The sequence below is a fragment of the Camelina sativa genome, chromosome 4, assembly GCF_000633955.1.
Source record: "Camelina sativa cultivar DH55 chromosome 4, Cs, whole genome shotgun sequence".
Taxonomy (NCBI): Eukaryota; Viridiplantae; Streptophyta; class Magnoliopsida; order Brassicales; family Brassicaceae; genus Camelina; species Camelina sativa.
Genome location: NC_025688.1, coordinates 19,856,071 through 19,878,925, shown reverse-complemented (window position 1 = coordinate 19,878,925; position 22,855 = coordinate 19,856,071). Strand labels below are relative to the sequence as shown.

The 22,855-nt window shown below is 36.8% G+C and overlaps 7 protein-coding genes across 12 annotated transcripts in view; 1 reads left to right on the top strand and 6 right to left on the bottom strand.

Annotated features, from left to right (window-relative positions):
* The window catches only part of LOC104781349 (GATA transcription factor 8), a 2,294-nt gene extending 1,670 nt beyond the window's left edge, over positions 1-624 (bottom strand). Inside the window, exon 1 of one of the 2 annotated variants that reach the window (XM_010506005.2) lies at positions 363-624. The gene's annotated coding sequence lies outside the window, so the exon portion shown is untranslated. The remainder of the gene's footprint in view (positions 1-362) is intronic. The other variant, XM_010506006.2, reaches the window with a different exon arrangement.
* Positions 5,714-6,715, bottom strand: LOC109132531 (uncharacterized mitochondrial protein AtMg00810-like). Its single transcript, XM_019244175.1, has one exon. The coding sequence runs from the start codon at positions 6,713-6,715 to the stop codon at positions 5,714-5,716; it is 1,002 nt and encodes a 333-aa protein (XP_019099720.1).
* LOC104784073 lies at positions 7,826-8,782 on the bottom strand. Its single transcript, XM_010509143.1, has one exon. The coding sequence runs from the start codon at positions 8,780-8,782 to the stop codon at positions 7,826-7,828; it is 957 nt and encodes a 318-aa protein (XP_010507445.1).
* LOC109132530 (uncharacterized mitochondrial protein AtMg00810-like) lies at positions 9,335-10,336 on the bottom strand. The gene has a single exon (XM_019244174.1). It carries the CDS (start codon positions 10,334-10,336, stop codon positions 9,335-9,337), a length of 1,002 nt encoding a protein of 333 aa, XP_019099719.1.
* Positions 11,447-12,403, bottom strand: LOC104784071. Its single transcript, XM_010509142.1, has one exon. The coding sequence runs from the start codon at positions 12,401-12,403 to the stop codon at positions 11,447-11,449; it is 957 nt and encodes a 318-aa protein (XP_010507444.1).
* LOC104781348 (protein ENHANCED DISEASE RESISTANCE 2-like) lies at positions 16,490-21,313 on the bottom strand. 5 transcript variants are annotated; one of them, XM_010506003.1, is made up of 16 exons: positions 21,100-21,313; positions 20,846-21,015; positions 20,580-20,654; positions 20,439-20,492; positions 20,283-20,348; positions 19,971-20,193; positions 19,855-19,901; positions 19,677-19,777; positions 19,324-19,484; positions 19,166-19,237; positions 18,629-19,074; positions 18,325-18,546; positions 18,069-18,221; positions 17,746-17,985; positions 17,561-17,662; positions 16,490-16,978 (listed from the first exon to the last, which is right to left on the bottom strand). In XM_010506003.1, the coding sequence occupies exons 2-16, from the start codon at positions 20,996-20,998 to the stop codon at positions 16,889-16,891; spliced, it is 2,205 nt and encodes a 734-aa protein (XP_010504305.1). In that variant the 5' UTR covers positions 20,999-21,015; positions 21,100-21,313; the 3' UTR covers positions 16,490-16,888. The 5 variants fall into 5 exon arrangements, with proteins under 5 accessions (XP_010504305.1, XP_019099859.1, XP_010504306.1 ...); XM_019244314.1 differs by having other exon boundaries at positions 18,325-18,471; positions 20,846-21,012; XM_010506004.1 differs by having other exon boundaries at positions 20,846-21,002.
* LOC104781347 (U-box domain-containing protein 3) overlaps positions 22,541-22,855 on the top strand; it is a 5,552-nt gene continuing 5,237 nt past the window's right edge. Inside the window, exon 1 of the mRNA XM_010506002.2 lies at positions 22,541-22,781. The gene's annotated coding sequence lies outside the window, so the exon portion shown is untranslated. The remainder of the gene's footprint in view (positions 22,782-22,855) is intronic.

The window sequence follows — 22,855 nt, the reverse complement described above, 5'->3', positions numbered from 1 at the left end:
GGGGGGTTAAGGCTTAATAGTAATAATGAGGACCATTCTAAATACAAATTCAATCAAAAATAGACTTAAAGGGTCCTAAAAAGTCAAAAGAGCACCGTTAATTAAGCATTCTTGGGTTATCTTTTCTTCTAGAATTTGTTGTGTGAAATTAAAAAAAAAAAAAGAAACAATTCAAAAAATTTCAGTTACAAAAACAGAGTGTTAAATTCAAGATTGGTTAGAAAGAAATGGCTCCACCGACACTTCTTGAATTATGCAAAAAAACATCAAGATTCCTAAAAAATCCATTACAATTCCGAGAATTCTACAAAACAAAAGCAAAAGCCAAAATGAACAATGAGAGAAAGAGGAGGAAATCAAACCTCTGTTCTTAGTGCTGTGCAGATCGTATGAGAAGAGAAAGAGAGAAAAGGTATCAAATTTGAGAATATAAGAAGATAGAGAGAGATTGCTTAGAAAGGAAAAAAAAAGGAGTAGGAGTGGGGAGAAGTGAAGAGTGATTGATTGGGAAAAAAAATGGGGGAGTTTGAGTAATGGAGAGAGCAATGGCTTCTCTCTTATTATTATAAAGAGTTAGGTGTGAGAAACACTTCTTCTCTCTCTCTCTCTTCTTCTTCTTCTTTTGCTAGCTGTATTTTACCATTCCTTACCCTGTCTTCATGTGGAAGTCTCTTTCCTCATCTCTCTCTCTCTCTTCTTCTTCTTCTTTTGCTAGCTGTATTTTACCATTCCTTACCCTGTCTTCATGTGGAAGTCTCTTTCCTCATCTCTCTCTCTCTCTTCTTCTTCTTCTTTTGCTAGCTGTATTTTACCATTCCTTACCCTGTCTTCATGTGGAAGTCTCTTTCCTCATCTCTCTCTCTCTCTTCTTCTTCTTCTTTTGCTAGCTGTATTTTACCATTCCTTACCCTGTCTTCATGTGGAAGTCTCTTTCCTCATCTCTCTCTCTCTCTTCTTCTTCTTCTTTTGCTAGCTGTATTTTACCATTCCTTACCCTGTCTTCATGTGGAAGTCTCTTTCCTCATCTCTCTCTCTCTCTTCTTCTTCTTCTTTTGCTAGCTGTATTTTACCATTCCTTACCCTGTCTTCATGTGGAAGTCTCTTTCCTCATCTCTCTCTCTCTCTTCTTCTTCTTCTTTTGCTAGCTGTATTTTACCATTCCTTACCCTGTCTTCATGTGGAAGTCTCTTTCCTCATCTCTCTCTCTCTCTCCAAAATAAACATTTCATAATTTTATTTTATTTTATAAAAAATAAAAAATATCATAATCTCACCTCTCCCCTCATGTGGGTTCCATTTCTCATTGAGACTTTACCAAAGATGATTTATTCACAAACCTTGCTTAGCTGTACCAAAAGTTGTTTTTGTTTTAAGAAAAGCAATGGTTTAAGTAAAAACTCGTTAAAGGAAAAAAAAAAAAAAAGATCGTTTAAATTAAAGTTTTACATACATCACCTTCACCCTTTCTCATCTATTATATCAACAAAGCTCATTTATCCTAAACTTCTAGGTTCAATTTCTTGACCCAAAAAAAGAAAATTTGTTATTTAAGTAAAGAGTTGACGTAATTACAAGTGAATACGGATTCTTATTTCTTAAGATAAAAGTTAATAAGATTTTTAACGCGTATAATTCTTGTAGAGTTCTAGTCATGGTTTTGCTCCTACCGTATATGAATAAGAAAAGTCAATGAGATAATGGGAAGGTGAAATGGCACGAAGGAAAATATATATATACGACGTTTACGCGTACATGTAATTCCAATTTTATTATTATTGTTTTGTTTATCTGTTTTTTTAATTATTTTATAAATCTTTTTTCTTTTTGTTAATTTTCTTCCCATTGTTTTAGCCTTAGGCCTTGCCTAAGAATTAGACTACGTGTTGCAAAGTAAAAGTATAGACTTTTTCTCAAATACATGTTAGTATGTTACCATTTTTTTTCTTCTTATCAAATTACATAAAAGTCTATTACTCATAGGCTTAAGGAAACATGATTCCACTCTGTATCTTTTTTCTTTGTTTTAATACAATAAATAAAAGTAAAGCTTCTTCGTTTTATATTATTTATTAGTATACTAGATTGCGCGAATAGAATATTTTATTTTCTTATAGTCATAAAATGTAGTGCTCCTCCCATTAGCATCTACCATTACTTCATTTTGTTCGAATAATTACAACCCATCAAGCACAAAAAAAAAACTTCACTGTGAGTTTTGAACCATATAAAATAGTTTACTCATGTATATTTGCCCTCGGACGATTTTTGTTTGCTCAAGTGGCAAAGAAAAATATTTCTTTTATATATGACCATGGCCTCAACATTTCCTAATTATATTGAACTTAATAACTAATTAAGCATATCAGTGAAGCTTTAACAAATTAAAATTAGTTGTTTTACTTTGTTTTCATCAGTTAGCTAAAAAGTCAGGCATAGTACTAGATGAACCTAAATTAAACCCTATAATGAAAGGATTGATCATTTTCTTGTTAAGCTATCTTGAAAATTAATAAAGTGATTATAAATTGATCTAATCATATTTGTCTGGTAGATATCATCATAAGAATTTATTTCTAAGTCTCTTAGTCTTACTGAACAATGACGATACAACAAATTATGAAAATAAGTGGATAAACTAAATAGGTGAACAATTTAAAACAAAAATTAATATAGTATAGTTTGTGGAGAACAACACTGTATGCAGTCACCAAAAATCGAAGACACAGTGAATTAAAATCCAAAGAACTCCACATTCTTAGACATATCCAATGAGTTTTTCTTTGAGATTATCTTCTCTATCACCATTTTTTTAGACTAACTTCAACCATACTCTTAGCTTCCTTGCTTCAAGCACACTCTTTCCTAAAGAAATACAAAATTTTAAATAAAACACATGATCTACCTATTTAATTTAATGCTGATTTTCTAAGGCTCTACTTTTTCACTTTCTTTTCTTTTATTTATTTTCTTCCCTTTTTAGTGTAGATTTGCAGTAACTAACTTGGACATCACTCCATACACGATCACTTTCTTCTGAAAGACTTCTCTCCCCATTACTCTCCAAATGACAAAAAGCTATACGAAGGTGTTACTTTTTATAAGAATATGTTATGTATAATATCGTATGTCGTCAATGGTTGTATGTTGAGATCACTTCATGCATTATAGCAAAATAATGTATTAAGCTTTTTTTTTTCAGTGTCATGCTTATTATGCTATCAAAAAAAATTGAACCTCGCCTATGGTTGGGGCCAAAAAAGTTCGTATAACTTCCGGCATAAAAAGAAAAGGTACTCCCTTATGTGTGTCTTCGATCATTAAACTTAAATTGATTAAGACATCTCAACAAATATTGATTAAAACGAGTAGATTTGTACAGGAAACCTTAGTTTCATTAACCAAATAAGCTTTAGTTCCAATATAAAATTAAATAACTCAAACGCATATGTACGTATGACGGTGAGCTAATTTTTTTTTAATACGAAAACGCCATATATGAGTTTGGTAAGACTTCTGCTTTAAACCGGAATATATTCATCATATAAAAAAATAGAAAAATAGTAAATCCAAATTTATTGAAAGAACTATAAACCCTAAACTATTATATTAGCATAATTTTACGCTTTGTATTAGAAAAAAAGCTAAACACCTCAAAAAAAAAAGTATTAGAAAAAAAGCTAAACACCTCAAAAGATTACTTTCTAATGATCTCAAAACAAGTACACATGACTAAATAAAAGTTACAACTTAAATGTGTCCATATCACACACTTAAATTTGCCACCTCTATGGATCTATATCACAAGAGTAATACAAATCCGTGACACATAATTTATTTATAGTTTAGCTATAGTAATAATGAATGATGAGGATACAGAAATGTTGGCGGAGTAGGAGGTAGTAAATTAATCATTATTACGTACGGTTGACCGTATAATTATTTTGATAACGTATAATATACGATTTATGCGGACCGTATGCGTATCTAGTCGGTGGAGGGATTAAGCATGTGCACACAGAGAGAACAGGTGAGAAGAAGAAGAGGGCGCGGGTGGTGACTTGCGAGCAAGTAAGTGCCCATGTTTTCTTTAGGACCCACTCTTTGTCTAAAATACGTGAGAAGATACGATTGGGATTGTCTCCACGCTCATTTAAAAAAAAACAAAACTGGTTTAGGTCCGTCGTAATATTAAACTAAACAAAAGTAGGAGATTAATAGAGAATGCGAGCAATTTGAAAAATCATTCAAGCAATCACGTGGTTTTGCCTCGGGATCGGTTCTCTTACTTCTGACAAATGAATATTTCTAAGTGGAAACGAATTAGCATCTAACACGTGTCCAACAATCTCCACGTTAGATCATGTGACGGTGTGGGTCCTAGTAGTGTGCAAGCTCTCTACTAGCTCCTCCTTTGGAGAAGGAAGAGGAAAGGACTCACTCGCTCACTCGATCGGGGGTACGAATGAATATTGAATACGACGACATGTCTCTCTTCTACTCCAAAACAAAGTCCTAGGATCAACGGATCGATTCAGTTATGAATTATTACTCTAATACTCTATCATCATATCCACATGCACTGCTTTTTTTTGTTTTGGAATACACAACTTTTTTATTATTATCCGATTTGTATATATTCATTTATTTTGATGTGATTTGGACTATTCATGAACCTCTCTGATTTTTTTTTTGTATAAAGCAGTTTGTCAGCAATTCTTCACATGGTATTTGAACTAAAGACACCAAAATACATACATTTGTTTTTTTTTTTGGTCTAGACCAAAATCAATTTTTCTATAGAAAAGTTGTTTAGTTATATAGTCCCTTCAACTTGGGTTTATTAACTTAAGAAGATAAGACTCTGCCAATCACTTTTACTCGAAAGTTTAGTTTCAGAAAATCAAACTCGATAAAAGGTAAAATTATTAGACTCAGCCGGGATCACCGTTATGTCATTTCTTTGTTAATTTTTATTATTTTTTATATAATATCGGGATCTAAATGTTGATAGTTACACAATAAAGACACTAGTATAAACGATTTAGTTTAGTTTCGACATATACAGTATAGTATAAAAAAGTTCAGATGTAAAGATCTTTAGACATCACCACAATACTTTTCAAAAACACTTCAAGATCTCAAATGCTTCGATATTTTTGAGACTGCATCGTACAACCTGTAAGTCAAAGTCTGTACTAAGTGAACGAACTTAGAAAATTTGGGAAAAGCTTTATTTTAGAAAAGTATCCTCTGTATTGATTGATTAGTCTCTTTACATCTTTCTCATATATACAAACATAAGGAACAATCTAGAATTCTAAAGCAATCTTATCCTTAGGAGACAGTTGTGTTTGGTGAGTCATACAATGAAGATTCCAGACGGGCAGGGTTGTTGTCGTAGAGGAGGAGTGTCGTCTTCTCCGTACACGCACTCCTCTGTTTTGACCGTTGCTCAGTTGTCGTCTTGTGTTGTTGTTGATGGGCTTGGGCTGCTTGGGCTTTGTCATTGACTGTCATGGACTTGGGCTTTGGTTGATTGTCTTCTACACTCTCTCTCAAGCTTGGCGTGGGTGTGACAGGTGAAGCAGACACACCAAGCTTGCGTCGAAGATCGAAAAAAGAAGGTCGAGGCAGCGGTTTGGTGAAGATATCGGCTAGCTGGAGTGTAGCTGGGATGTGATGAGTTTCGATTAATCCCAGAGCCACTCGTTCTCTAATGTAGTGCCAATCTTTGTCGAAGTCTATTGTGTAGTGCCGGATTAGCTGACAGATAGACAGCAGACAAGTTGTCACAGAACACTCTCGTCGGTTGGTGTTGAGAGATGCCAATATCACGAAGAAGCGAGGATATCCATGTCAGTTCTTTAGCCACAATAGACAGAGCCTTGTATTCTGATTCTGTTGATGAGTTTGACACAGTGGATTGTCTTTTTGCAGACCAAGAGACGAGGGTTGATCCAAGTAAGATACAGAAGCCAGTGGTGGAACATCTTGTATCTTTGCAACCCGCATAATCACTATCATAGAAAGCTGATAGAGCTAGATTCTTGTGTTGCTGTATTGGTAAGCCGTAGTTGAGAGTTCCTTTGATATACCTGAGAATTCGCTTCAGTAGGGTGAAATCAGAGTTCGTTGGCTTGTGCATTCTCTGGCAAATAAAGTTTACCGCATATTGAAGATCTGGTCTTGTGATAGTCAGGTACTGTAGTTTACCAGCAAGACTTTGAAAGTAAGTTGGCTCAACAAATGGTGTGTTGTCCATTTTGTCAAGATGTTGTGACAGAGGAGTTGGCATAGGATTGCATTCTAACATTCCTGCTTGGAAGAGAATGTCTGATGCATAAGCTGTTTGATGTAAGAACAGCCCATTCTTGTAGGATTCAAACTCTATTCCAAGGAAGTAGCTTGGAGGACCCAGATCCTTCATAGAGAAGCGGCTGTTTAAGGCTTCAAGAGATTGACTCATTAAATGACTGTCACTGCCGGTGAGGAGTATGTCGTCAACATAGAGGAGCAGAACAAGAGTTTCATGATTGTGATGACAAACGAACAGAGAGGGATCTGATGTGCTACACTCAAAACCAAAGTCGATCAGGAAGTTGCTGAAAGTATCAAACCATGCTCTCGGTGCTTGTTTTAAGCCGTAGAGGGCCTTGGTGAGACGACATACATGATCTGGCCTTTCTGGATCAACAAAGCCTGATGGTTGGTACATATACACGGGTTCTTGAAGCTCACCATGGAGGAAAGCATTGGAAACATCAAGTTGTTTGTTAGGCCAGCCACAATTAACAGCCGTATCAAGAGCCAGACGTATTGTTGCCGTTCAAAACACTGGACTAAAAGTTTCCAAGTAGTCAACACCCTCTTCTTGATCAAATCCTTTAGCCACAAGACGTGCTTTCAGCTTATCCACTGTTCCATCTGGTTTGTGCTTAGTCTTGAAAACCCATTTGGAATCCAGGATATTCATATCGCTAGTAGGTTCGACTAGAGACCATGTATTCAACATATGAATTCTTCCCATCTCATCCATGACAGCTCCATTCCACCTTGGATGCTTCATAGCAGCGATTATGCTTTTTGGTTCATCAGTTGTCGTCTTTGTGGTCAGAAGGACATACCTTGGGTTTGGTTTGTGAATTTCAGCCTTTGCTCAAGTTGTCATCGGGTGGAGATTGTTTGTAACAGCCGGAGTTGCTTCTAAAGCAGGTACTAAGGTGGTATCTTGGACTTGATTTTCCTCCTCATCAGAATCTGTATCTGAGTCGATGTGATTATTTGATACATGCTCCTCTATATCAGACACTATTACATCTTCTTGCTGTACAGGTATAGGGGCTTCAGACGGTTTCTCCAACAACTGTACTGGTGAAGGCTCCTTTGGTGAGGAAGCATTGTCTGTAGCTTGCCAGGCTCGAAGAAGTGGTGTTTGATACTGAGGTACGAGATGTCTGAACTTATCTTGGAAGGGAAACTGACACTCATCAAAGATTACATGTCTGGATATATAAACTTTGCCTGTGGGAGGATGTAAGCAACGGTACCCCTTGTACTGACTATGATAGCCAAGGAACACACATTGCAACGAACGAAGGTCAAACTTGTTTTATGCCAGTGGTCTTAAACACTAATAAACATGATGATCCAAAGACACGAAGATATGAGTAATCCACCGGCTGTTTGAGAAGAGTTGCATGAGGACTGGCATTATTTAGAGCCGAAGAGGGGAGAAGATTTGTAAGATAGTTGGCTGTAAAGAAGGCTTCAACCCAATACTTCAGTGGGGTGTGGCTGTGGAAAAGCATTGACAGACCAAGCTCCACTAAGTGTCTATGTTTCCTCTCTGCAACCCCATTTTGTTGTGGGGTGTAGGGACAAGATATCTTATGGTGAATGCCAGGCTCTTGATGGTTGTGTGTCCAATGCGACCACAAATCTGACATATTGGCCTTTCTCCATTCGAGTGAGAGGAGGATTGGTGTTGTGGGAAACCTCTTCCCCTTGTTAAATAACCTCCTCTTCCTCTGTTTTGACCAGAGCAACCACGACCTCGTTGATGTGGAGAGAACTGGGGAGCACACGGGTTGGTCTTCTCTGTCATAAAGGCCAGATGAGGAGTGACAGAGGTGTCATCATACGACTGTAGCTTACAGTCAAAGCCTTGAACTTCTGTGATGACATCATTGAAGGTCGGACCTGGCAACTTGCTCAAGGAACTCTGTATGACGGTTGTAATGGGGTCATACTCTCTACCTAATCCATTCAGAAAACCGAAGATCTTCATAGACTCATCAACCGGTTTCCCAATAGAACTTAGAGAGTCACAGATCGACTTGAACTCACGACAATAGGTGGAAAGTGGCTTGTCCTTCTTTGACAGAAGCTGGAGACTTCGACGAAGAGAGAACTCTTTGGCAACGCTACTCTTGTTGAAGTTTTCTGCCAGAGCAAGCCAGACATCACGAGACGTTGTGATGCTGTGAACATGACCCAACTCCTCTTCAGAGAGGGTTCCGAACAGCCAAGACCTGACAAGCTGATCGGTACAAAACCAAGCCTCATACTGAGGATTGGCCACTTCACTGGAGACTTCACCATTAACGACGAGGCGAGTCTTTGCTGGAGCAGGGACGACTCCATTGATAAAACCCATGAGTTTTTGACTCGAGAGCAACGATTTGAACTGAGTCTTCCACATCAGGTAGTTGTTGTCGCTCAGCTTTAGGGTGACGGAGCTGGAGACATGGACACTGTCTGGAAAGGGATACGTTTTCGCCATCGATTTCACCTGTTAGGGCTTAGAATGGCTCTGATACCATGAACGAACTTAGAAAATTTGGGAAAAGCTTTATTTTAGAAAAGTATCCTCTGTATTGATTGATTAGTCTCTTTACATCTTTCTCATATATACAAACATAAGGAACAATCTAGAATTCTAAAGCAATCTTATCCTTAGGAGACAGTTGTGTTTGGTGAGTCATACAATGAAGATTCCAGACGGGCAGGGTTGTTGTCGTAGAGGAGGAGTGTCGTCTTCTCCGTACACGCACTCCTCTGTTTTGACCGTTGCTCAGTTGTCGTCTTGTGTTGTTGTTGATGGGCTTGGGCTGCTTGGGCTTTGTCATTGACTGTCATGGACTTGGGCTTTGGTTGATTGTCTTCTACACTCTCTCTCAAGCTTGGCGTGGGTGTGACAGGTGAAGCAGACACACCAAGCTTGCGTCGAAGATCGAAAAAAGAAGGTCGAGGCAGCGGTTTGGTGAAGATATCGGCTAGCTGGAGTGTAGCTGGGATGTGATGAGTTTCGATTAATCCCAGAGCCACTCGTTCTCTAATGTAGTGCCAATCTTTGTCGAAGTCTATTGTGTAGTGCCGGATTAGCTGACAGATAGACAGCAGACAAGTTGTCACAGAACACTCTCGTCGGTTGGTGTTGAGAGATGCCAATATCACGAAGAAGCGAGGATATCCATGTCAGTTCTTTAGCCACAATAGACAGAGCCTTGTATTCTGATTCTGTTGATGAGTTTGACACAGTGGATTGTCTTTTTGCAGACCAAGAGACGAGGGTTGATCCAAGTAAGATACAGAAGCCAGTGGTGGAACATCTTGTATCTTTGCAACCCGCATAATCACTATCATAGAAAGCTGATAGAGCTAGATTCTTGTGTTGCTGTATTGGTAAGCCGTAGTTGAGAGTTCCTTTGATATACCTGAGAATTCGCTTCAGTAGGGTGAAATCAGAGTTCGTTGGCTTGTGCATTCTCTGGCAAATAAAGTTTACCGCATATTGAAGATCTGGTCTTGTGATAGTCAGGTACTGTAGTTTACCAGCAAGACTTTGAAAGTAAGTTGGCTCAACAAATGGTGTGTTGTCCATTTTGTCAAGATGTTGTGACAGAGGAGTTGGCATAGGATTGCATTCTAACATTCCTGCTTGGAAGAGAATGTCTGATGCATAAGCTGTTTGATGTAAGAACAGCCCATTCTTGTAGGATTCAAACTCTATTCCAAGGAAGTAGCTTGGAGGACCCAGATCCTTCATAGAGAAGCGGCTGTTTAAGGCTTCAAGAGATTGACTCATTAAATGACTGTCACTGCCGGTGAGGAGTATGTCGTCAACATAGAGGAGCAGAACAAGAGTTTCATGATTGTGATGACAAACGAACAGAGAGGGATCTGATGTGCTACACTCAAAACCAAAGTCGATCAGGAAGTTGCTGAAAGTATCAAACCATGCTCTCGGTGCTTGTTTTAAGCCGTAGAGGGCCTTGGTGAGACGACATACATGATCTGGCCTTTCTGGATCAACAAAGCCTGATGGTTGGTACATATACACGGGTTCTTGAAGCTCACCATGGAGGAAAGCATTGGAAACATCAAGTTGTTTGTTAGGCCAGCCACAATTAACAGCCGTATCAAGAGCCAGACGTATTGTTGCCGTTCAAAACACTGGACTAAAAGTTTCCAAGTAGTCAACACCCTCTTCTTGATCAAATCCTTTAGCCACAAGACGTGCTTTCAGCTTATCCACTGTTCCATCTGGTTTGTGCTTAGTCTTGAAAACCCATTTGGAATCCAGGATATTCATATCGCTAGTAGGTTCGACTAGAGACCATGTATTCAACATATGAATTCTTCCCATCTCATCCATGACAGCTCCATTCCACCTTGGATGCTTCATAGCAGCGATTATGCTTTTTGGTTCATCAGTTGTCGTCTTTGTGGTCAGAAGGACATACCTTGGGTTTGGTTTGTGAATTTCAGCCTTTGCTCAAGTTGTCATCGGGTGGAGATTGTCTGTAACAGCCGGAGTTGCTTCTAAAGCAGGTACTAAGGTGGTATCTTGGACTTGATTTTCCTCCTCATCAGAATCTGTATCTGAGTCGATGTGATTATTTGATACATGCTCCTCTATATCAGACACTATTACATCTTCTTGCTGTACAGGTATAGGGGCTTCAGACGGTTTCTCCAACAACTGTACTGGTGAAGGCTCCTTTGGTGAGGAAGCATTGTCTGTAGCTTGCCAGGCTCGAAGAAGTGGTGTTTGATACTGAGGTACGAGATGTCTGAACTTATCTTGGAAGGGAAACTGACACTCATCAAAGATTACATGTCTGGATATATAAACTTTGCCTGTGGGAGGATGTAAGCAACGGTACCCCTTGTACTGACTATGATAGCCAAGGAACACACATTGCAACGAACGAAGGTCAAACTTGTTTTATGCCAGTGGTCTTAAACACTAATAAACATGATGATCCAAAGACACGAAGATATGAGTAATCCACCGGCTGTTTGAGAAGAGTTGCATGAGGACTGGCATTATTTAGAGCCGAAGAGGGGAGAAGATTTGTAAGATAGTTGGCTGTAAAGAAGGCTTCAACCCAATACTTCAGTGGGGTGTGGCTGTGGAAAAGCATTGACAGACCAAGCTCCACTAAGTGTCTATGTTTCCTCTCTGCAACCCCATTTTGTTGTGGGGTGTAGGGACAAGATATCTTATGGTGAATGCCAGGCTCTTGATGGTTGTGTGTCCAATGCGACCACAAATCTGACATATTGGCCTTTCTCCATTCGAGTGAGAGGAGGATTGGTGTTGTGGGAAACCTCTTCCCCTTGTTAAATAACCTCCTCTTCCTCTGTTTTGACCAGAGCAACCACGACCTCGTTGATGTGGAGAGAACTGGGGAGCACACGGGTTGGTCTTCTCTGTCATAAAGGCCAGATGAGGAGTGACAGAGGTGTCATCATACGACTGTAGCTTACAGTCAAAGCCTTGAACTTCTGTGATGACATCATTGAAGGTCGGACCTGGCAACTTGCTCAAGGAACTCTGTATGACGGTTGTAATGGGGTCATACTCTCTACCTAATCCATTCAGAAAACCGAAGATCTTCATAGACTCATCAACCGGTTTCCCAATAGAACTTAGAGAGTCACAGATCGACTTGAACTCACGACAATAGGTGGAAAGTGGCTTGTCCTTCTTTGACAGAAGCTGGAGACTTCGACGAAGAGAGAACTCTTTGGCAACGCTACTCTTGTTGAAGTTTTCTGCCAGAGCAAGCCAGACATCACGAGACGTTGTGATGCTGTGAACATGACCCAACTCCTCTTCAGAGAGGGTTCCGAACAGCCAAGACCTGACAAGCTGATCGGTACAAAACCAAGCCTCATACTGAGGATTGGCCACTTCACTGGAGACTTCACCATTAACGACGAGGCGAGTCTTTGCTGGAGCAGGGACGACTCCATTGATAAAACCCATGAGTTTTTGACTCGAGAGCAACGATTTGAACTGAGTCTTCCACATCAGGTAGTTGTTGTCGCTCAGCTTTAGGGTGACGGAGCTGGAGACATGGACACTGTCTGGAAAGGGATACGTTTTCGCCATCGATTTCACCTGTTAGGGCTTAGAATGGCTCTGATACCATGAACGAACTTAGAAAACTTGGGAAAAGCTTTATTTTAGAAAAGTATCCTCTGTATTGATTGATTAGTCTCTTTACATCTTTCTCATATATACAAACATAAGGAACAATCTAGAATTCTAAAGCAACCTTATCCTTAGGAGACAGATGTGCTTGGTGAGTCATACAATGAGGATTCCAGACGCGCAGGGTTGTTATCGTAGAGGAGGAGTGTCGTCTTCTCCGTACACGCACTCCTCTGTTTTGACCGTTGCTCAGTTGTCGTCTTGTGTTGTTGTTGATGGGCTTGGGCTGCTTGGGCTTTGTCATTGACTGTTATGGATTTGGGCTTTGGTTGATTGTCTTCTACACTAAGAATATTTGAACTACAAGCCAAACAAAAAGAAAAAATCGATACGAAAGAAGAAAAAACAAACATTGAGAATCGAACCCTCAACATGATCTTTCCCATATGGATTGACATCAAACCAATTGAGCTCAATAATTTTGTTAGTGAATTAGCAGTTCGTTGCTCGCTATATATTGTCAGCGGAGGACAACTGGTCACTCGATTATATATTTTTACTCATGAAACAGAAGACTCGCTGTTGATATTCATATGCAACATTCGCGACGGACGGTGATGGAACTTTCCTTATACCATTTTCTGATACAGCTAGCTATTTGACTTGATGTTAGATTGTTAGTTTAGTTACAACCTTTCGCCACATAATCACAAATATAGATGACCTGTCAACAAATTTTCATACATGTATTATTTATTTATTTATTTTGCTTTCTATATTCTCATAATTTGAAAGGTTGAGAGCACGTTTGAAAATGACACCAAAAATTCGAGAAACAAAAAAAAAATTCAACCAATTGATAAAAAAAGAGCCTAGGAGCGAACCTCGACGTGAAAAGAAAATATAAATCGTTGACAACGCTTAAATAGTGTTGAGTCGATCGAGTACGTATCGAACTTCTTAAATCGGTACTTGTATGATATATCACGTGCAAAACAGAGAATCATGAAAACATGGGAATAAAACAAAAAACAACAAACTCTTTTCAGCAATGTCGACTCTCTCTTGGTTACCAATTTGATGAATTTTGGTGACAGATAAGCGAGCAAAACAGCAAAGCAAAAGTAACACAAACAGGTTTTACTCACCAATTTAAAGCAGTTTGTCAGCAATGCAGTCTTGTGATTTTTTTTTTTTTTTTTGGAATTGCATTGTTTTTGGACACTTGCATTGTAGTACAATTATAGATCCACTAGCTAGCGCTACTCTACGAGGTTTGTCTTGGTTTTTTTTCAACACGTAGTTAATATGTTCACATCTTATTTATACGCTTTCTTTGAGCCTTCGTTTGATTCATTTGGAATGTGAATGCTTTGTACTTGGGTTTACCGGTAATAACGGACGATTTTTTTTTCTTTTTTCTGCGCTACGTAAATCTGTGCCGGTGAGTGATTTCAACGTTATATGAGTTGTGGTTGACCAATGAATAAATTGATTTCATCATAGCACACTACAAAAAATTGTGTGTCTTGTATCACTTAGATTGTATCACAAATCTAAGTAATGTTATTTTAAACTATTTATTTATAAATGAATTATTAAACTATTTATTTATAAATGAAGTAAATATAATGACTTAGCATCATTTGTATTAACTAATGTTTTAATTAATCTGTTTGACATCAGTTAAATAAAATTGATACAATTTTTACTAGTTTGTATCACTTTTTAAAAAACGATATAAAGTAAAAAACTTACATCATTTAGATAACTAATGTATCTATTAATTTTTGATAAAATCATTTTGATAAATGATACAAAATTTACATCATTTAGAAAACTGATGTTAAAATAAATTATATTAACATAATATACACATTTAGTTTTTGGAACTAAAAGGTAACGTAAACAAAAAAAAAGTAATGAAGATTTTTCATTGGCTAGTCAACAGTTATAAGGATTGAACTGTAGTTTATTATCCACCGTTCATAAATTTAATCCAACAGATAAGATATTTTTTCTTTTCTATTTTTGTCAAAACTTCTCTTTTTTTTTTCTTGTTGTCATCCAAACTTCTACCCTTTGATATTCTCTTTTGTCGTTTTCCTTTCTCACAACTTCTTCTCCTTCCTCACATCATCTCATTCGTTCTTCATCATAGTAATTTTGTGGTGATTAGGTTTGGCATGTTTGATGACCAATATCCAACGGCAATAAATCATTATAGATCCAGTGGTTCGAGATAGAACGAGGGATGAAGAAACCGACGAGGATGTGGCCTGTAAATCTTCGACGATGACAACAGAGGAGTGCTGGTGGACGATTGTTATGTCTACAGTGGAAGCGGTCTGCGGGTTTTGCTTCTCGTCGAGGGAAGGTAGTTAACGGTGACGAGATGTGTGATTGACCAACTCTTTTCTTGCTCATAGTCTCGACCAGATCAAAAGAAATTGTAAATTACCCTAGCCGGATCTTGGCAGTAGGGGCGACACACAAAAAAAAAACTACCTAGCTAGGGTTTTTAATTTATTTTGTTAACCAGTTATTATGTAAACCAATTTTAATTTTGTAAATTGTAACAAACTCGGTTTAGAAAGATTAATGAAAAAGTTGTATTGTTATTTAATTAATTAACTTAATTAAAAAATAATTTTAAATCAATTAATTAATTAATAGTAAATCATGTGCACAATGAATTTATCATTTTTAATTATTAATCAATATTTTTTCGTATTTAATAAATTATTTTGTATAAATTTCTGAAAAAATAATTCATTTCTATTTGATAAATTTTTTTATATCAATTAATTATAAGTGATATAAACATATATATCAGTTATTATAACTGTTACAAATACTAAAATCAATTACATAAAATGATTTTTAAAAGAAACATCATTTTTTGTAAATGACACAAAATTAACATCATTACAATAACTGATGCAAATATTATGTACAATTGCATCAGTTGTAAAAAAAATGATGTGAATTATTTGCATCAATGAACTATAAATGATTTCTTTAAGTGATGTAAATGTTTTTTACATCAATTATAAGTAATACAAATAATCAAAATAAGTGTTATAAAATGATCATTTTTTTGTAGTGGCATGCTTAGAGTTTATAATGTCCGGAGACGAACTTCTTGCTACTTTCGGACGCAAAATTTATGATGCATGGAAGAGGATCCGTCACTGCTTGGAGTGAATGTATGCTACATTAAATCTGGCTGTGGGGGATAGATCATTCATCAGTAATATGTTAAAAATAAAATGATGATTGAACAACATGCTTAAAAAATATACATGTTGTAAATTGTAATATTTAACGTGAAAATAGTACGAACTTGTATATATATACGATAAGTAAAAAATGGTATAACTATAAAAGCTCAGAGAAAGTATGCAATTTTGTCAGAAATATTACAAGATGATATATAGTCAAAAGTTCTTGACTGAAAGGAAATAAATAAACCACATGGTGGTGGGTTAGTAGTTCCTATTTAGTTGGAAGAGTTGCCTTGTTGGTCCAGGTCAAGGATCAATGATTCTCTCCAGATGCGGAATTGCTACTCATTTACTATGTGGCCACATAGATATGAGCCCTTGTTTACGACCCATTTGAATACTCGGAGAAAGAGTCTATCTGTGGACTGCACCTCTCCGAGGGATTAGTCTCGGACCCTTCTATATGCCTGGAGATTTACCCTAAATTATTAAAAAAAAAAGAAATAAATAGAAAAACAAATAGGTTTTTTTAACGTGAAAAAGAAAATAAAAAGCATGAGGAAAAAAAATATATTAAAAACTAGGAAAACAAAACAGAGGAATAGTTTAGAGATGTGTCGGTGCCGACAAATGAACCGGAGAAACCTGTATCCCATTGAAAGAGACCTCCTTTGCTTTCGGAGGCACGCAACGCTATTCAACCCCACAGTTTCTTATTCATTAATCACAGTCACTCACTCTATAATAATATGGGTATGTAGTCCCAGACTTCCAATATCGATTTAAACTTTATATATATTTTCTTATTACACTCTTGTCAAATTGAGAAAAGAAAAAAGAATCGTACACTTCGATCGGACCACTTACGTCTAAGCTACGTGATTGTATTTTGTATAAAAACCTATTACAATGTAGTAGGGTTTAAAGATCAATCAGAGGAAGAGCTGTTGCCTGTTGCGCAAGTAACTTCGTCCTCTGTTTTTTATTTCTGCAAAATACTGAAAACGAAGCGCTCTTGTGGAGTTTTCAATCTTATCAACAAGTTTATTTATTCAACGTTGGATCAGACACCGCAGGGAATCAAACTACTGATCCTTTCTATACGAATTGACATGAAAACAAAAGGTAAGAAACACAGTCAAACACATCTTTTTCAAAGGAACAAAAGTCGAAAACATCCTCTACTCCTGCAATATTGTTTGTTCTTAGGGATGTCTCATCTTTCTTTTACAGACTTTGAGACATCAAGATAGTTGAGTCGACATGTTCCTATTAACAGTTCTGGTAGTTCCTCTGCTGTATTTGCCTGCATGATTCGTGTTAAGATATTGAAAACGATCATTATACGGTTCATAAACAGAACAAAACATCTTATACAGCCGTGCCTATGAGTTAAAAAAAAGGCATTTGCTTTAGGCCCCCTAATATTAAGATTTTATTGACTTTCTAATTGGTCCCCAAATTTAAATAATTATTTGATATATTAGTAAAATATATATTTTCAATGTTCTTTTTCTTAAGTTTCAAAAATTTGTTTAATATATTAAAAAGTATCTCATTTATCTCTAATATTTTACAATATATACTTTTAAAAATTATTGTATTTTCGTAGATATAAAGTGTTAATTAAGAAAATAGATTTAAAAATTGTATAATATTATATATTTATAGTATATAACATAAAGTTTTATTTTCATAGATTAAAAACAAAGTACTAATTATCTATAATTTATTATAAAAAATATATCTAATTTTAGTTATAAGTTATAACATTTTTGATCACGAAAATGTATAAATTTTTATTTTTTGCCTTAGGCCTCCGGGAGTCTAGGCACGACCCTGCTTATACTTTCGAAAAACTTAAAACATATCCTTCTGTTTTGGTTACCTGTATCAAGAACGCCATTTCTATAACCAAGTTGTTGAGATATCCAAGAACAAGATTGGTTACACCTCTTGCAACAGTTGAAGACCCAACATCAACATCAAGCTGATCCGAAGAAACAAAAAGCTCAAAAACATTATGGTTTTTAATCGGATTACATATAATTTGATTTTGATTCATGTTTTTACCTCCAAGTAGTTCTTGCAGCGGGTGTAACGAACTTCAAGTGCCTGACCAACCAGGCAAGCCTTCTTGCCAACACTTTGTTTCACAATCCATGAACCTTTTGAGATATGAGGGATTAGTTTAAAGCGCGAGTTGCGATAAGCATCATCACCATTCACAAAACTCTGTAACAAAGGATGCTCTTCCAATGGAGTTTTCAGCATATAGTACAATGCTAAACTGTACATTGCCGAACCAGGGACCTAATTTATACATTTGATATTAGTTAATGTCTCTTGACTTTTATAAAATCAATGATTCTTTAGCATAGAAGCTCTTTATTCACCTGTATGTTTACAACGAAGAAAAACTCTGGACTGCCTTTTGCTGCATATTCCTGAACTAGACCACCTAGTCGTCCACCAAGATCATCTTCCCGCTTATCCGAACTTATCCAGTCTGCTCCAATCATTTGCATCAATGTGCCATTGGCCTTAACCTATCGTTTGATAAGTACCAACATCATCATCATACATGTTGACTGAGCATTTAAGATTCAACAAGAAGCGCAACCACATTTATATAGCTAGAAAATGTATTACCTTTTGACGATCTTCTAGATAACTGTCTCCGCGAATCAAGAATGTGGATGCGTCCGCGGTAGACCAACTACAAGGCAGAGTGAGACTTGAGTCTTTGTGAAGTGTGGCTCCATAGAAGAATGTGTTATTTTCTTCCAAACCCACCTCCTGTAAGTCCATATAGCCTTTCTTATTAATGGCTAGATCTTGAAGTTTCTTGACAATACCAGATGGTGTTGGTATCTTGAGTTTTAACACACACACACAACTTTGAAATTAGTTTGATCTACAAACTACAAGCAAAAGGGGTTAAGCATAAAATTACCTGATGTCCTTGAGAGTAAGGAGAGGTATCAATAAAGCTATCAAACTCTGTGGACTCGTTGGGCTCAGGAACGTCGAAAAACTCATCAGAAGCATCATTTAAGTCCATCAAACTATTGCGTGCTGAAGAAGGTTTATCCATTTCATCAGCTTTCATTGTCTCTTGATAAACGTCTTTGGCCTCTGTTTTAAGGGGTTTAATGTTGATCTTGGACAAGGAGGGTTTGGTTACCATGAACTCCCCTGACACGAACTCAGAGAAGCTGTGTCCTTGTCTCGCTTTAAACATTTCGCGTAACGCTGCAACCCTCTCAACCACACGGATGGTTATGGATCTTGCAGAAGATGGCCTCATGTATAAGTTCCAGCTTCTCCAGTCAATGGCTACCATATGCTTCACTAGTGAATGTTTCCCTTTGTTCACTGGAGTCACCACGTAACCACCACCTACATTTTGATGTCATATTAGACCCCTTATAACTTTTGATAAGGCATTCTAATGAAAAACCAAATTAGGATTTGAAGTAAGAAACTTTACTTTTGACACAAGCACGAACGTATCCCCTCTTTGGCGGGCACTTCTTGTGATAGACAGAGTGGCAAAGTATCACTATGATATTCAAAGTGAAGAAGGTTATAAACCCTAAAACTCAACGAATCAACAAAACTCAAGAACCTTATCAAGAACTATCATACCATATGTTCCATCTTCTTCTCTTCTCCAGTAGCGTCGCAGCAATAAGTCTCTTCGATTCATGCCCCATGGCAGCCAATCACTATATAACTGCATATTGATTATATATGTGTGTCCATCAAGATGCTCCACCACACTGCCTTTGTAGAAACAGAAGTCCCATCTGCAAGAAATGCAGCAATTAAACTTTCAATCTTTAATATATTTATCATAATTAACAGATAACAATGTAAACCCTATGACGAAAACCATATGAATCTAGCGAGTTAAAGCGCCTGTAGTGGCCGACATGGAAACGCAGTAAGTGATCAGACTCTATATAATAGGACAAGTTCTCAAAAGTAATAGAGCTTACTCTGATCTTAAAGGACCGAGAGACATTAACGTATTGAAAATATCCTCTGAAGTACCTTCAATGACCCCAACCGCCATTATTGCGGCATGATCTTCCCAATGCTGCCAAAGGTTTTTCAGCTAAATTAAATAAGTCAAGAAACAAATTACGATTCACCTTATGAGAAAATAAACAATACCCGTCCGCGGGAATCCCAGTCTTTAGCTTCTTTGAAAAGGCGTAAACCTAAAATTTTAAAAAAGCTCGGTAAGGCCAGCGGTTTCGTGAGTCGCAAGAAAGATGGTATTTTCTTACCGTTTTGGCATCCGAAGATTTTCCATGGAGAAGGTGCAATGACATCAGATGCTACCGTTTCGACATTCAATGATGATGACGAGTAATTTGTCGATGAGTGATTCGTCGATGAGTAATTTGTCCAGTCCACAGAGTTTTTGCGGCGTGTCCTCTTTGATACATCAAGCTTCACAAGTCCCTTCTCAGCATGGGATACAAATTCGCAATCCGGAATCGGAAACCCCTAGAAACATAACATTCAATGTATATATATAAGAGTCGTCTCTCAAATCTAATATATTTATAGATCAATATGAAGGAGCTTTTTAAAACCTTTTGTGAAGCATCTTGTAATGATCGGATCCATTTGGCTGCTTCTTCAGGACTACTTGCTCCCAACTGTTCAAAGTCACAAGAAAACCTAACTGAATATTATTAAGAGAAACATAAGCTAAAAATGATGTAATAGACAAAACTTGTCAAAAGAACCTTCAGTTGATCCACATGGTTTGAAGTGTTGTAAAGCGTGAATATGAAAAGGATCTGAAACAAAACATTAAGAAAAATACTAATAAAACTTCTGCAAAATACAGAAATTGTAGACTCATATTAGTTTCTAATAATTAGTACCTTCCTATGGAAACTCTCTCTTCCATTGTCGGTGACGCGAATACAACAATCTAAAGATGCTCTTCTGTCAGGTTCCTACACAGAAACAAAACCATAAGAACGTACGTAAAGTTTTTCTGGTTTTCACTTTCATCGAATGGCTCCTTCGTTTACTAATTCATGTAGACGTTACATCTTTACGCAATCCATTAGACATGAACACAATGTATATCCCACGAAACCGAATGAAAATATTTAAAAATTTCAAAAAGAAAAAGGAAACAAACCTCATTGTGATCAGATGGAACAGATTTAAAGCTTGTAAGGGTGTTGTCGACAAGCAAGAAATAGCGTTTACGGGAAAATTGAAGGCCAAAACGGTTATGTCGGATGGTGTAAAGCCAACCTTCCATTCTCCCGTCGGTTTGAGACACTCCCATTTCTCTACAAATACCTTCTTTTTTTTTTTTACTTAGTTTTAAATGTTTATCAAATGATTGAAAATTATACTACGTACAAAGTTCATCAGAAAATACTTTACCAATTGCAATGCTTCTTCCCTGTAAACGAATATATATTCAAGATCAAAAAACGTAGGTGCTTCCAATACGTAACTTGAAACGATTCTCTGATTCCGCCGAAGCGAAACAGAGAATCAAAGGTTGGGAAGATCAGTTGCAAAGAAAAGTTTTTGTTTTCGTTACTATGTTTTGTTTTTCTCTCAATCAAGAGAGAAAAACAAACAATTTTTTGGTTCTCTCTTATTATTATTTTTATGGCCGTCACGTTTCGTTTTGGTTATTAAATTTAAACTTGGTTGGTTAAAAATTGCTTGCTATTTGTGAGAGGTTAAAATGGTTGGCGCTTCTGTGTTGGACTCTAAATTCTATAATTAGCTCCTTTTTTTTTTCTTGCTATTCGTTATGCCTTGTCTAAACTTTTTTTCTTGGACCAACTAGTCTAGTAGAATCATTACCGATTTAATCAGATTCTATATTGGAGCAACAAGCCAACAAGTAACCCAAGAACAATAATTACACTACTAACTAGTATATCGTTCGACCATTACAGATCTTCTTTCAAAACTGATTTCACTTCCACGATGTCCGGCCCATACCAATCAAAAAAAGCCCAAATAATTATCAGAGTGAAAGTAAGGGTATTTTGGTTTTTCTGGAACTGACACAATTACCTATAAATACGGGCATACGGCATCTGAAAAAAGAGATCAGAAAAAAGAGAAGAAAACGGTTAGAGAAACGACAAGCAATTGACGGATAGCTTAAGTTGGACGAGATAGTTAGCTCGTCTTTTCTCTTCGACTTATTTTCCTTTGTTGTCATAACTCGTCCAGTCCAGTTATGCAGTCTGACTTTTATATGCCGGCACCGAATTATAAAAAGAATTTCGATACATTTTCCGCCAAACTATGACCGGACAACTAAGAAGAATTCGTTGTTATGAAAGGACGCTAAACAGATTCAGATCGTTACAAAACAATAATGGGCCTAACCCATCAATTTGTTTCACACGGCCCAACATATCTTTTGACTATTTTTCTGTTTGGTGTAGAAAAAAAGTGAAAAGAAAAGAAAATCATAATAATCTAACAAAAAAAAAGAAAAAAGAAATCTGAAAAATATTGATCATGTATACAGGAAGAAAGCCATATATTACCCAAAAACAAGAACATTACAAAATTAATCAGTGTACCTTTCTCACCTCCAAAAGGACCAATGTATCTTCTTCGCCTTTGACATTATTATTCCTAATGTGGAAAAGTTAAATAAAATTCTCAATTTCAAACCTAAACTAATCTTTTGTCAAAGCAACAATGTAAATTTGTTGTAATAGTATTACTACCTTCTTGAGTAAAATCATTTATAATAAAAAATAAAAAAATAAAGACAGCTTTAAGATTTACCAACTCTCTACAAAAACAGTAATAAGAGAGAGAGATATGTACCTGCAAAAAAACCCAACTTGGGCCCCCGCCATTACTTAACACTTACTTTTTTATTTTGCCTGCATCATCACTCTCTTCTCTTCTCTTCTCTCTCTCTTCTCTCTTTGTGTAAGCAAAGAACCAAATTTAGATAAATTAGGAAACTCGTCGTCACTTTGGAAGAAGAAGCTCGAATGATCGATCGCCTTCTTCTCTTGAAACCCTCGATTCCTTTCTTCTTCCAGCTTTCAAGAAATCAGTTGAATCTTCTTTCTCGGGTATCATCTTCCACCTACTTACATTTATTTCTTAGGTTATTATTATGTAATAAAGTTAGGGTTTTTTTTTTTTT

What these genes read in the sequence shown, in the direction of transcription:
- LOC104781348 (XM_010506003.1), bottom strand. Translation starts at nt 20,998, where the DNA reads ATGGGAGTGTCTCAAACCGACGGGAGAATGGAAGGTTGGCTTTACACC. An exon ending in AATCTTCGGATGCCAAAACG is followed by an intron (nt 19,902 to 19,970) that starts GTAAGAAAATAC and finishes TTAAAATTTTAG; the next exon opens with GTTTACGCCTTTTCAAAGAA. An exon ending in TCTTCGTTGTAAACATACAG is followed by an intron (nt 17,986 to 18,068) that starts GTGAATAAAGAG and finishes TGTATAAATTAG; the next exon opens with GTCCCTGGTTCGGCAATGTA.
- LOC109132531 (XM_019244175.1), bottom strand. Translation starts at nt 6,715, where the DNA reads ATGTACCAACCATCAGGCTTTGTTGATCCAGAAAGGCCAGATCATGTA.
- LOC109132530 (XM_019244174.1), bottom strand. Translation starts at nt 10,336, where the DNA reads ATGTACCAACCATCAGGCTTTGTTGATCCAGAAAGGCCAGATCATGTA.
- LOC104784071 (XM_010509142.1), bottom strand. Translation starts at nt 12,403, where the DNA reads ATGGCGAAAACGTATCCCTTTCCAGACAGTGTCCATGTCTCCAGCTCC.
- LOC104784073 (XM_010509143.1), bottom strand. Translation starts at nt 8,782, where the DNA reads ATGGCGAAAACGTATCCCTTTCCAGACAGTGTCCATGTCTCCAGCTCC.